This window comes from Peromyscus leucopus, chromosome 12, assembly GCF_004664715.2.
Source record: "Peromyscus leucopus breed LL Stock chromosome 12, UCI_PerLeu_2.1, whole genome shotgun sequence".
NCBI classification, from domain to species: domain Eukaryota; kingdom Metazoa; phylum Chordata; class Mammalia; order Rodentia; family Cricetidae; genus Peromyscus; species Peromyscus leucopus.
The window spans coordinates 23,779,291-23,792,459 of NC_051073.1; the positions used below are offsets into that span (position 1 = coordinate 23,779,291).

Below are 13,169 nucleotides of genomic sequence, written 5' to 3' on the forward strand. Positions count from 1 at the left end.
CAGGGCCTATCAATTTTACACTGTGGTGAAATACCAAAAAAAGATATTTCCTCCACTTTTCCACTATAGCATCATTGCTCAAGGTTAGATTTTTACTTATTTAGTTAGCTAATATTTTGACTTTCAAAAGAGATTTTGCTTCTATTATTTTCTATCTATTATACAGAATACACACACACACACACACACACACACACACACACACACACACACACACACATATATATATATCATGGATGGTCATGTTACTGCACCTTAAATTCAGTGTGCATGTTGAATGAAAGTCACATATTTCAGACTAGCTTGAAACTCTACCAGTCCCATCATGTCCTCTCTGATTGAACCACGTAGTGTGTACACTGTCTGGTTTCTCTGTTCTTTGTTCATGGTGTTGGGCTTGTTCATTTGCCTTGCTCTTTCACTGAAGTATTGATGGAACAAGAAACCAGTCAGTCCTATTCACCTCAGTCCCCATTTCAACATGTTGATCCCCGCATGGGGGCTGGTATTTGTGGTTATCTTTACTTTTGCTTGTCCTTTTTATGGACCATGCTAAGTTTGACCTCGAAAATTAAGGTTAATTTACTGTTGTATAGCCTCATTGTACAAAAGAGTTGGGATGATTTAGATATGTATAGAAAACCAAATGTGTAAAATGTAAATAAAGCCATGTGTCTGGTTATTCCATTAAATATTTGAAAACGTTTAACCCTTTGAGTATAAATATAGATGAAACATACAGTAAAGAAAAGAAAAGTTCTAAGCTTGTCTTCTTGCATCATGTTTTGTAGGATCTCGTCTTCGTCAAGAAGACTTTCCCCCCAGGATTGTAGAACACCCTTCTGACGTCATTGTCTCCAAGGGAGAGCCCACCACTCTGAACTGTAAGGCAGAGGGCCGGCCAACTCCCACCATTGAATGGTACAAAGATGGTGAGCGGGTGGAAACAGACAAGGATGACCCCAGGTCACACAGGATGCTTCTGCCCAGCGGATCCTTATTCTTTTTGCGAATTGTGCATGGGCGCAGAAGTAAACCAGATGAAGGGAGCTACGTTTGTGTCGCAAGGAACTATCTTGGTGAAGCAGTGAGTCGGAACGCATCTCTGGAAGTGGCATGTAAGTAAACACTGTGAGCTTTATCTGAACACTCATTCCACTTCACTTTAGTAAGTTTGCTTGTTTCTCACTGATGAGTAGAACTTATAGAGTAAAACAATTGAAATAATATACACCCATTGCTTCTCTGAAGAAATATGGTTAGAATGCTATCAGTATAGGGACTGCAACAATTTTATTTACATCAAATTAGTATAAGGTCCATGCTATTATCAAAGCAGCAGGTAATACATGATGCTACTCTTATTGAAAATTTGAACTATTAATAAGATACATAATGGACTTGGACTTGTTGCTTATGTTAAAATAAAAAGTTCATGTATAATATGTCAGAAATGCAGACATAAAATCAATAATGCACCTGTTTCAGATACATATATAAATGTGTATACACATATATATGCATATATATATATAATGCATATATAACCTCTAAATATTTTACAGGGTAACTTTTGAAGTGACACATTGTCTTACTCTCTACATTACAGTATCTCCTTTTTCCTATAGAACAAATTCAGGAACAGTAGGTATAGAAGAGAAGACATGCCACCAACTATAATAATAATTTTATTTTTTTATAATAGACCTCATCAAAGAAGAGATAAGCATGCTGTTGCAGAGTTTCTGGTTTTTACTCAATCTTGATAGTCAACTAGATAGGATCTTCCTTTTTTGCACTTTTTGCTTTTTTTTTTTCACTATTCCCACCAACAACAGAAATAAAAATATTAGTTCCTGGCTTCTATTAAAACACAGACTCCATTGACTTCATAGATGGTGTGTGATAGATTGTTTTGGGCATAGGAATTGGGATTGTGTTAAACAATATATTTTGCTAGCAGCTTACTTGTTTTAAGAAAAAGTTTCATCTGTAGTAAACTGTAAGATGACAGCAAATGCTCATTTGTAGAGAAGGTACTGGAAGGGTATTGAAAATAATAGGTCCTTCTGCTAACATCAATACAGTCTGTGTGGTATCACAACAGATTTTAACACTTACGTACAGTGAGTTGAAACTTGCAACAATATGTCAGTATCTTTTGGTGATCAAATCAAACTCTTTTCTATTTAACTGTCTTGGTAAAGCTCTTGCTCCCAAGCCACCTGTCCTCTTAGAGTTTCATTCCAGAAACCATGAACTAAGTGATGTTTGAAATATGTAGCTCCAATAAAAAATGAGTGGGAGTTCTTAAAATTCACAGTTTATGTATGAAAAACATTGAAATGGAAACGTTAAAACCTTTACTAATAATGCGATTTTTTCCAACAAATACCAAATATTTTCTTTTTTTAAATAAAACAACACTTCAAAAAGTACTTAAATATAGTTTACTAGAATCTAAAATATAAAAACACAACTTTAAGAATATAAAGCTTCTGCCTATGTTTTCCATTAAAAATATTACTTCTCTGAAACTTTTGTGCATATTGAAATATTTCACTGCTAAATTCTATTGATTCAACCTTCCATATTTCTTGTAGTATGGCTGGGATTGTTCTACCATTATTTTTTAAGGAATTGGAGCCCATCAAGGCTAAATGATTAAGGTGTGGAAAATGAGCAAGTGGGGATTTCAAGGACAGGTCTTTACTCTTTTCACTTTTGCTCTTATGGGATTCTTCTGCAAGTCTAGAACCCAGCAAATAAACAGACAGTTTTAGATACATGAAAATGAAGAAGCTTTACTTTTTTCCATAACATTTCCTTTTTTTCTACTCAGCAGCCAAGAAACATTTTACTATGATTAATTTCACTTCAACACATTAAATTTATCAAAATTGTCTGGTAATTTTTTTGTAGGAGAGAAATGAACATTTGTTCTTGAGTCTTAGATTTGTTAAAATGTTTGCTCCTCAAACACATGCGTCGTTTAATTCATCTGAAAGGATTATTTTCTCCCCTAATTAAATCATAAATAATGAATTTATTTTAAGAGAAAAATATTAAGGCAAGATTCTTTCCCATGTAATATAAAAGTTGCATTTTTTATTTAGAAATAAATGAACTTTAAGAAATGCTTGAATTACTTAAAAATCTCAAAAAGAAAAATCCAAAGGCTTCTGAATTGGATTTTCTTGTGAATAAAATTCTTTCTTTTAATGCCATGTCAACAGATCATGGCATTTGAAGCTACTGAAGATCAAATAATATTCATTTATTTGTTGCTAATCTTTTTCCATTAGCTTGCCAGACTTCTCTATTTTCTTCTGCATGTTAGAACATACAATTGAAATGCTGAATACAGAAACACCCACTTTGCCCTCTATTAATGTGCTAAGGGACAGGAATAAAGACATTCCAATCTATTGTCAGAGTTCAGAATGCCCTTCAGAGGACCAACATTTAAACATTTTATAATAGATGAAATAGAGAAGAAGTATAACCCCTTAGAGGGACAAACAATAGATAATATGGGAACCCACAGAGGAGAATATTTAAATATTCCTGAATAAATAATATGGAGAAAGTGTCCTTATAGGGGAAGTATCATTTGAGCTCTGATTTTAATATTTTGTGATGTCTTGAATGAAAAATGAAGCTGAACATCATCTTGCTACAGTGAATGGAAGCATTCTAGAGTATATGTACTTCCTAGGCTTCAGAGAGCTCAGAAGAAATAGGTTGAAAAAAAGTGGGATGTGCTGAATCACAGTCTCTCCACTTTTACATCATGTGCAAGGGAAGTCTCTGACACAGAGTGAGTGATTACATTTGTGGGGTGATGAATGAAGGTGAGAAGCTATTTAAGCTCTCAAATAACCCAGAAAAGATTGATCTGGTTTATGACCAATTTTCATGATGGTGAGTGTCTTTCAAATATTTTTGTTTCAGTCTCTGGGTCTGCAGGTTCCCCATTGGTAAAATTAGAATGTACAGAAGGAACAACTATGGTATGTCAATGAGGGTAACAAGGTTAAAATACTTAGTGTTACATTATTTAAAAAAAAGCTTATGGAATTTAGCAAAGAAGTCATTTTCAAATGAAGGTCGAAGTCACAGAAGTAAGGAAAAGTAGAGGAGGATGCCCAGGTCGGCTGCCAACAGTGAACCATTATGAAAGACCGAGTCCATTGTCTTGCTTTTAGCAGTCACTGATCATGGGAAAAAGAAAGAAATGTAGGGGAGGCATGGTGGAGACTAGATTTCAGAGTGACAGGGAATGTGGTCGTGACAAGAAAAAAAAATGTTTTCCAATAAAATAAGTGGTAAGAAGACGTAACCAATGGAGGGAGGACACCGTGGGAGGAAACAGCTACTGCCTGTGTCACTGGAAGGAAGCTCTGCATGGAGAAAGGGGAAATCCGGAGCAGAGCAAAGCAGCATCTACACAACTGAGTGTGGATCCCACTGGCTCCTCTTCTACAATGAGCTTTGGCAGTGGCTCTGGCCTTTGCCCGTAGTGTGGAAGAACTTCCTGTCAGCCCTCATGATAAGCCACCATGACTGCACACACGTATTGTGTAATGATTATTGATAAAACAGTATGAAAAATGTTTGATTTCCTTTACTTCACCTTGATTTTTGTTTTAAATGAGAAGTATTGTGTCTGCCATAGCATGGAAGTCAGAATTCTGTTGGTAGCTGTTAGCCATCTATCATGATTTTCTGTGTGGAAATCTGCTGTCTGTCCCTATACCATATTCTCTCGCTCCCTCCCTCCATCTCTCTATCTATGTTTCTCTCTCTGTCTCCTCTCTCCCTTTCCTTCAGCAATGTAATAGGACAGTACAGAGAAAGAAACAGAAAAAAATTCATGGCCAAGTATTGCCATGGAGAGTTGAGTCGCCCAATTATTGTTTTGTTATTGTTGTGTGTGTTTTTGTTTGTTTGTTTTTCTTTTCTTTTGAGCATGTTTAAGAGAAAATTAAGAGTAATTCAGAAAGTCCTTTCAACTCACTTGAATCTGAGGCAGGCCTTTAGGCAGAAAGTCATTTTAAATGGAAAGAAAACAGAGTCACAAGGCGACCAGCAAGAGGTCTGCCACTCACGAAGTTAATAGGTGGTTTTCCAATGGGACCCCTGGGAGCTCCAGGCACAGAGGTGCATGAGGATAGGATTTCAGTTCCCAGCAAGTGCTGTGGTATACAGAGCAGGCGTTCAGGGGGCCTTTGCATGGACCCAGCATAGCTGCATGAGATGCAGCTGGCCCGGTGGCCTCAGGAGATGGCAGCTGTTGCCCCAGGTGGTATAAATATATGACAGCAGCTTGGTCTATCGACCAAGGGAAGAGGGGGTTCTGGGCTAGATGAAAATTCATGAAAAATTGATGCAGTCCCCAGATTATTTTTTCAGTTTCCCTGTCTCGACACTAGTGCGGAGGAGAAAGATTAAATGAGGTGATGAACATTTTAATGCCAGGAGGTTGTGGTTCAAAGTTCAGAGGGCACTTGGAAACCAGTTTGTTGTTGCTGTTGTTTTGTTTTTTCCCACGGCTTACTTTAAAGGCAAATATAGAACTTTCCAAATTACCTGTGTCTTGGTAATTAAAAAAAAATGCAAGGTAAATCTATATATTCAAATGATGGCTTTGGTTTGATCCACGAGAGAAAACATACATGATTCCTAAATTCAATTGGAGTATGAGTATGAATTCCATGAAGCAAGGTGTTTGCACTTCATTATTTCCTATTGCAATCTTCCCAGTAACCCTCCCCGCCGCCCCCCCCCACTGTGTTCTCCATGTATCAAGACTAAGGCTACAGGAACATAATTCAGAAAAGGAAAGGGTTCTGCATTATTTATAGGTCACAGATTGCTAGAATAACAAAGCCGCAAGATACTCTACATGCACAATAGTCCTGTTTGTTTGAAATCTGAGACTAAATTGATATTTTATCTGTACAACGAAGAGTGGGTACGTGAGTAGGTGGACTTTGCTGCGAGACAGCATAGGTTGCTTTGAGAATGAACACAAGGTAAATTGTTAACTTTAGTCCTTCAAGTTGGCAAGTATGCAGATTCTTATTGCTTGATTTTATTTTGATTATGGGAAAAATTTATCCAGAAGAGTGGTTTTATTCTTCATAAAGACTTAAGGCAATTTGAATTTAAGATAATTTAAATTTAAGCTAAGTACAGCTCCTTGAATCTACCGTTTGCTTGTGTTCCTTTTGAGAAATGGTTTTGCTACATATTCCAGGGTACTCTCAAACTGCCAACCACCCTACCTCAGCCTATCAAATACCACCACACATGGCAAGAATTGCTTAATGAGGTATTATTCATATATCACGTCTTTCACAAATTCAATGTCTGTCATTTGATGCTTTTAAAATAAACATATTTATGTGACGTCACCATCAACACCACAATACAATCTAAAACATTTTGACATGTAAAAGAAACCTATGCCAATTAATATGCAATTCCATTCTTCCTGAACTCTCCTCCCTTAGTCCCAAATAAATATTTACTGACTCTCTGTCTCTACAAAGTTGCATGTTGTGTGCATTTACAAATGGAAACACTTATGAAAGGTAATTTTGTGCAATAGCTCAAATACTCTTAAAACCTGTGATTCAACAAAGCAGCAAGTTGTCAATTATCCTTTCATACATGGATTACTTTTTCTAATAACTCTATCATAGGTCTTTCCATTCTGACCAGAAGAGCCCACAAGCATTCTATAATTATTTAAAGTAGGTTGTACTTCTTTTTATGTATTTATAAGTATGTATTTATAAAACAATAGAAAATTTTTTACAAGTCTAATTCTTTTATATAGAAATCCATAACGTCTTGGAATTTAATTGCTAAGGACTGAGGTTAATTATACTACTGACATATTTTTAGTACTGAAAATGAAATTGGTTTTTCTGAGGAAATTCCCCAAAGCAAAAGCATTCCTAGTTGTGTGTTTCTTAATTAGGAGATATCCCTACATTTTTGTTGGTTACATAGACATCTTTTTTATAATTTCCTAAGCTATACTGTGTGAGAGAAAATTAAGGTGTCAGCCTGAGATAGCTTCTGGAATTTCATTGTCTCTCAACAGCCTTCCCTTTCAGACATCAACAGTTGAATATCTCTGGGTGATTCAGTGGTTTAGGCTGCTGCGACAAGATGGCAGACAGAGATGTTTTATATGCAATAGAATTTGATTTCCCATAGCTCTAGAGTAGTCTATGGTCAAATATCCAATATGGGAGTGTTTTGCTAAAACTCTACTTTCTGGTTCATAGAACTCAATTAGGTGAAGGTTCTCCCTGAAGACCTAATCATATTCTATATGCTCTATCTTGTAACAGAATTTTAAAAATAAATTATTTAACTTTACTTTATGTGTGAAGGTGTGAGATCCCCAGGAACTGGAGCTACAGACAGTTGTAAGCTGCTATGTGGATGCTGGGAATTGAACCTGGGTCTTCTCGAAGAACAACCAGTGTTTTTAACCACTGAGCCATCTTTCCAACTCATATTAGGAAAGGAGAGATGAATTTCAACAAAAGATTGAAAGAAACTTCTTAAAAAAATTCATGTTCTTGGCCGGGCGGTGGTGGCGCACGCCTTTAATCCCAGCACTCGGGAGGCAGAGCCAGGCGGATCTCTGTGAGTTTGAGGCCAGCCTGGGCTACCAAGTGAGTCCCAGGAAAAGTGCAAAGCTACACAGAGAAACCCTGTCTTGAAAAACAAACAAACAAACAAAAAAAAATTCATGTTCAGATGAGATATAAATTTAGTATGGTATGTTTTCATGTGACTACCTTCTAAATGCTAGAAACACATATAGGTGCTGAGGTATAGATTGTAAAAAAAAGCATCAAAAGAATCAAAAAAGAGAGTTTTTGAATGGACCTAGAGATGCTCTTTGACAGGATAACATAACTGGGTTCAATCATACAACCATCTGAATTTTACTTAACATTATTAAACTTTACACTTCAAATGGTTTAGATTATCTGTTTTAAGGGGTATAATTTATTTTAATTATAGAAGCAAAAACAAATACAGAGCCAACTGAAAGTTTTAATGACACTGTTAGTTTTGAGTAGAATGGGATAGGACATGGTCACAGGAGCATGGGCCACAAACTGCTATCATACATTGCAAATGATAAAGAGCAAGAGGTCTTGCTGATCAAAGAAAAGAGAATGCAGATCTGGAGACTTGATGGCCTTGAATGGGAGCTGAGTAGTAAGAATCACTTGTGTCTACCAAGCACCAAGTTTTTTGTTCTAAGTGTTTCTCAATAGTGGTTCATTAAATTCTAAAAGTCCCTGTACTGTCTTCTTATATATCTAAGATATAAACTTAGCTTGCATATTTTCATATAAAAATTAGAGATAAGATTGAACCCAAATAGACCTGGCTCTCAAATATGTTTTCTCAATCACTCTGCTAAGCCTACACATCGATTAATTTAAGCAAGAAAACAAAATCATTTGGCACTTAGAGAGAAAAAAATCATTAGTGTTGATTTTGGGTATTTTATCCAGGGACCATGACCTAATTGTGTGTATACAATGATGACCCCTGAAGAGGTGAAATGAGATAGAAGGCACTGTTTTTGTGTTGATACTCTGTGATGTGTAGGATATTAAAGAAAAGAAACAACAAAAAGTATACCTTTTCTAGGTTTGTTTAGTTGTATATTGACATTTGAGAGCTCATTAGTTTATTCAAGTAATTTGATTTTCTCTTTACAGTTTCTAGTTGTCAAATATCAGTATTAGGAAAATCCATCACTTTCAGTTGTTATTGACATGTTTGGAGGCTAAAGCATCGTGAAGATTAACAATCCAATTTATAAGATGAGTCATCTGTGATTTCAGATACAAAGAGAAGTTGACCAAGTTTACAAAAAAGCAATGGAGTATTATAATGGCCACCATGTCTTACGTCTCTCTAGAGTTTTCCGAGTCATTAATATCTTCACATGATGTTATTTTGTTGACATGTGCACTTATACATCTTCTGGACATCATAGTTTATACGTTCAGTACATAATTTTATTAACATTGGCCAATTTGTCCTTCAAATGATTATACATCTTTAGTTTTTTAAATTTAGAAAATGATTCAATGTTTCTGTTATAAAGTGCCCAAAGTATTAAATATCCATAGGCAAATTATAAAGGTTGACATATGCTTTGAAAATTAATTTCAAGTAGATCATAAACTTAAATGTAAGTCTCAAGCAAAGCTTACAGTACTAAAATATAATGTAGCAGAAACTAAAACAAGTAACCCCCTGAACCACATCCCCAAACAAAAATAAACAGCAAAAATATAGTGCCTAGGATTTGGTACTATAAACACAAACCAAAATAGATGAAATAATAAATCAGATTTCATTAAAATTAGAAAATGTTATTCTCTAAAATGTTCCATTCTACATAAGAAAATAAGAAGACTGGTTTCAGATTGAGAATATGTTGATATAAACATGTGTACATATTAGATAAATAACAAATGATAAAAATACACAGAGGATGAAATAAGATATGGCACAAATGAATACATATTATGGATGGCAGATAAGCATACTGGAGGACATCACTGCCCTTAGGGAAGTACAGATTGAGGCTATCAAAAAAAGATACACATATCTTTCATCACAAAATTCTTTTAAGGATACAGAGGAACTGGTTCTTCCTGCATTACTCATGGAAACCCAAAGTCACATTGTAATAGATTTTAATAGGCTCTAAAGGCACTGAATTTTACTTACCATCCTACTGCACATCTAAGCTTTTATCTCCAAGAAATCATAACATGCACATAAATTCTAGTGTTTGGTTTTTAATACCAGTTCTACTCATGATCGCAGAAGACAAGGTAGGACTAAGCTGCCCTTCATTGAAATGAATGATTAAACAGAGCAGTCTGTATCCACACCATGGAATACTACTCAGCAATAGAAAGAATTGAATTATTGATATACAGAATGACGCAGATGGGTCTCATGGGTATTGTGGTGCGTGGAAAATGGCATTTTAAAGGACATTTCAAAAGGTCACATGCTATATAATTCCATTTACATAATATTCTCAAGATCACAAAATTATAGTGATAGAAAACAGATTAGTGGTTGTGAAAAGTCAAAGATGGGAGTCAGGCCGGACTGGTTATGACCTAGAAGGGATAGTCAGAGGAGACTATGAAGAGAAAATAATTCTGTATCAGTGTTATTATGGTATGTCTTCTAATGTACACGTGACAATGGAAGAGAACTCCATATATCCATTGCCCTGTACACAATTCATACCTTTAATATTACAATATAATTAACAAAAGAGAAAGTTAAAATGAGACCAAAACACATAATAGTGTCTGATATATGATATAATGATTAAATTTCACCATATCATCACCATAGAATTCTTACTCTAAATCTTATTAAGACAGTTGTTTAAATTAAGAAACATAAACTAGTTTGAGTCTACTCATGCTTTTGAGTATTTTTTAAATTTATCATTAAAACAGGAAGCACACTAGAAGATAGCTATCAAGAAAGTGAGGTGATAGAAAAAAGATGAAAGAATCAGAATTATTGATCCTTGAGAAGAAGACAGATGTAGGTCCCCTAGTTTTTGCAAGCACATCAGGAACTCTTTTGCCAAATAGAAAATACATGGCTCTCTGTGTGCCTTGAGTAGAAAAAGAAGGAACAATTGTTGGAAGCTGTAGATTGACATCAGTGTTGTAGGTTGTGAATGCAGAGGAGCTTCTTTCCTTGGACCTTAAGGGCTTAAATATTACCCAAAGTCAGTAGGGTGTTGTGAGTAATGGGTGTTAACTCTTGATATATAAATTTAGATGTTGATATGACTTCACCTTGTATATTCTCTCTAAGGGAGATGAATCTTTGGATTAGCAAAACATGTGGCAAGGCTTAGATTCTCATGCCCTATTCAGTCGCAAAATAATTCTCATTACTTCCCTATTTACAAGAAATTCCACAAAGTAAAAGTAATTTCTTTGTTTTTTCTTTTTCTTTTTTTCTTATCTCTCATGACAAGTCATTGGAAAATTCCCAGGAAAATTATGTGCCCCCTACATATCTTATTTTGAAATCCTGGGAGATTATAAGCAATTAAATTAATTACATTTTGCAGGCCATCTCTTCATTTATGCCCAGGATCCACATGTCCATATTCAAGAGAAGCTTGATAGAAAGGTTGATTTATCTTTGCTTTCTTGCTGAGTCTGCTTTGAATATTCCTAAAGAGAGGCAGAAAATGTTGTGTTTAATATTCATATAGGATTTCCTTTTTCAAAGCAGATGCTATTAGGAGCCTCTTGTTAAACAGAGTTACCTATAAATTGATCAACTTAAGAAAGCCTTCCTGAGTACTCAGTTGATTCTTTGGATAAGCTGATGGAGTCTAACTTCAAATGTGTATGTCATTAATAAAGATGTAAGAGTCTCAATTCACTTTGTCTTTTCCTTTTCTGACACATCATAAGGAAAAGCTTTACTAATGAAGTACCCATTGGTAATAACCCATTATATGCTAGACTTTTTTCTTCTATCAGATGACATGCAAATGAACTGTTCTATTTCTGTGGAGAAAGAGAGATGAGGAGTGGTCTAGTTAATCACACTTGAGGGCTGCCATAGATGTCTTCTGGGAAATATGATCATTATTCATTCTTATTTAAGGGTTCTTACCCTGTGCATAAGAAAATCTCCCATTCATTCCATTTGGGTTTGATGTTAATTACAGGGGCATTAATGGAAGCTCCTCATACAAAATGAATGTGGGATTAAACCAGGGGATGTGGGTAAGAAACATCATTTGTGATACAGGTGACTATAAAAACATACAAACAGTTGCTGGTAAGTTGTTAGAACCTTAGAGAGCATTCACATCTGTGTGATTCAGAAAATGTATTTATAGATATGAGACCAAATGACTTCAGAAAGTCCACAGTGGATGACAGGAGGACATGCAGCTACAAATGAGGCAGCCAATTGAATTGGTCACCAAAAGATAGTTATTAAGTGGGTTGAAGACATCAGCTCAGGCCCCTTCCCATGATGCACTCTTCTTGTGAATTTGTCCAACCTTTTAACTTTATGCATAATTTTCTTAGTTTATGATAATGTGACTGGACTAGATATTTTCTTTTCCAGAGAAGAGGAAATCAAGTGAGTTCCTCTATATTGTCAGTATGCAACTTCTGATTGAGTGTACTGGGGAAAAAAAACAAGACAAAACAACAACACTATATTTTCCTTCAAGAAGTTGAGAGCTATCAGCACGGCATGACAAGGAAATTCAGTGGCAGTTGTTTTGAAGTTGTTCCCTTAGTTGTTATGAAGACTTGGTTGCTTATCAGGATACTAGTTCTTTTCTTTCTCAGTATTTGTCCATGTGCCCTCCAGTTGACAACAAGTAATTGATAATGTCATGAATAAAATGAGGTTTTTCCTTAATCTTACATGTCTTTTGAGGAATTAACTGCTCATGTGTGCGTGTATGCACAGCCCTTGTTCACCTTGTGGCCATGGAATTAAGTCATTTTTCTTTTCCAATCACCCATGCAGGTCTAAGGTAAATTGTTTTTTGAAAAATTATATATGTCTTGGGCCAATATTTCTTGTCCAGTGAAGCGTAATATGTATAGATATAAATTCCTGGGATATAGGTTAAATTCTGTTTTGTTTTTTTCTTAGAAGCAAAATAAAATAACCTTAATGTTTTAACCTATTTATTTTACTTACATCTTTCATTTTGCTTAATAAAATTTATACTTTTTATTGATCAAAGAACTAACCCCAAATAAAATGATTATACCAAAAGCATGCATGTATTAAACTAATATATTTGTTTTCTCTCAGACACAAATTTTTTGAAATGGTATGAAGTCCATACTGATTATTATACTTAAGATACTATTTTTGAAATGCTGTAAGCTTGAGAAAAGTTCCTAAAGTTATTTTTATAAGTACATACCATTTTTATACCATTTTGATTTCAGTAATTATTAGCATCTTAATTTTAATAATCATAGGTATTCTGTAGAGTAGATTCTGTTTTGTTTAATATTTCAATAAAAGATAAAACACTAGATATGTAAATAAATTCAGTAGAATCAGAT

At 35.0% G+C, this 13,169-nt stretch overlaps 1 protein-coding gene across 1 annotated transcript in view; it reads left to right on the forward strand.

Annotated features, from left to right (window-relative positions):
* The window catches only part of Robo2 (roundabout guidance receptor 2), a 1,235,714-nt gene that overhangs the window by 754,862 nt on the left and 467,683 nt on the right, over positions 1–13,169 (forward strand). The window contains 1 exon segment of the mRNA XM_037209998.1: positions 792–1,118. Coding sequence (XP_037065893.1) covers positions 792–1,118 — 327 coding nt within the window.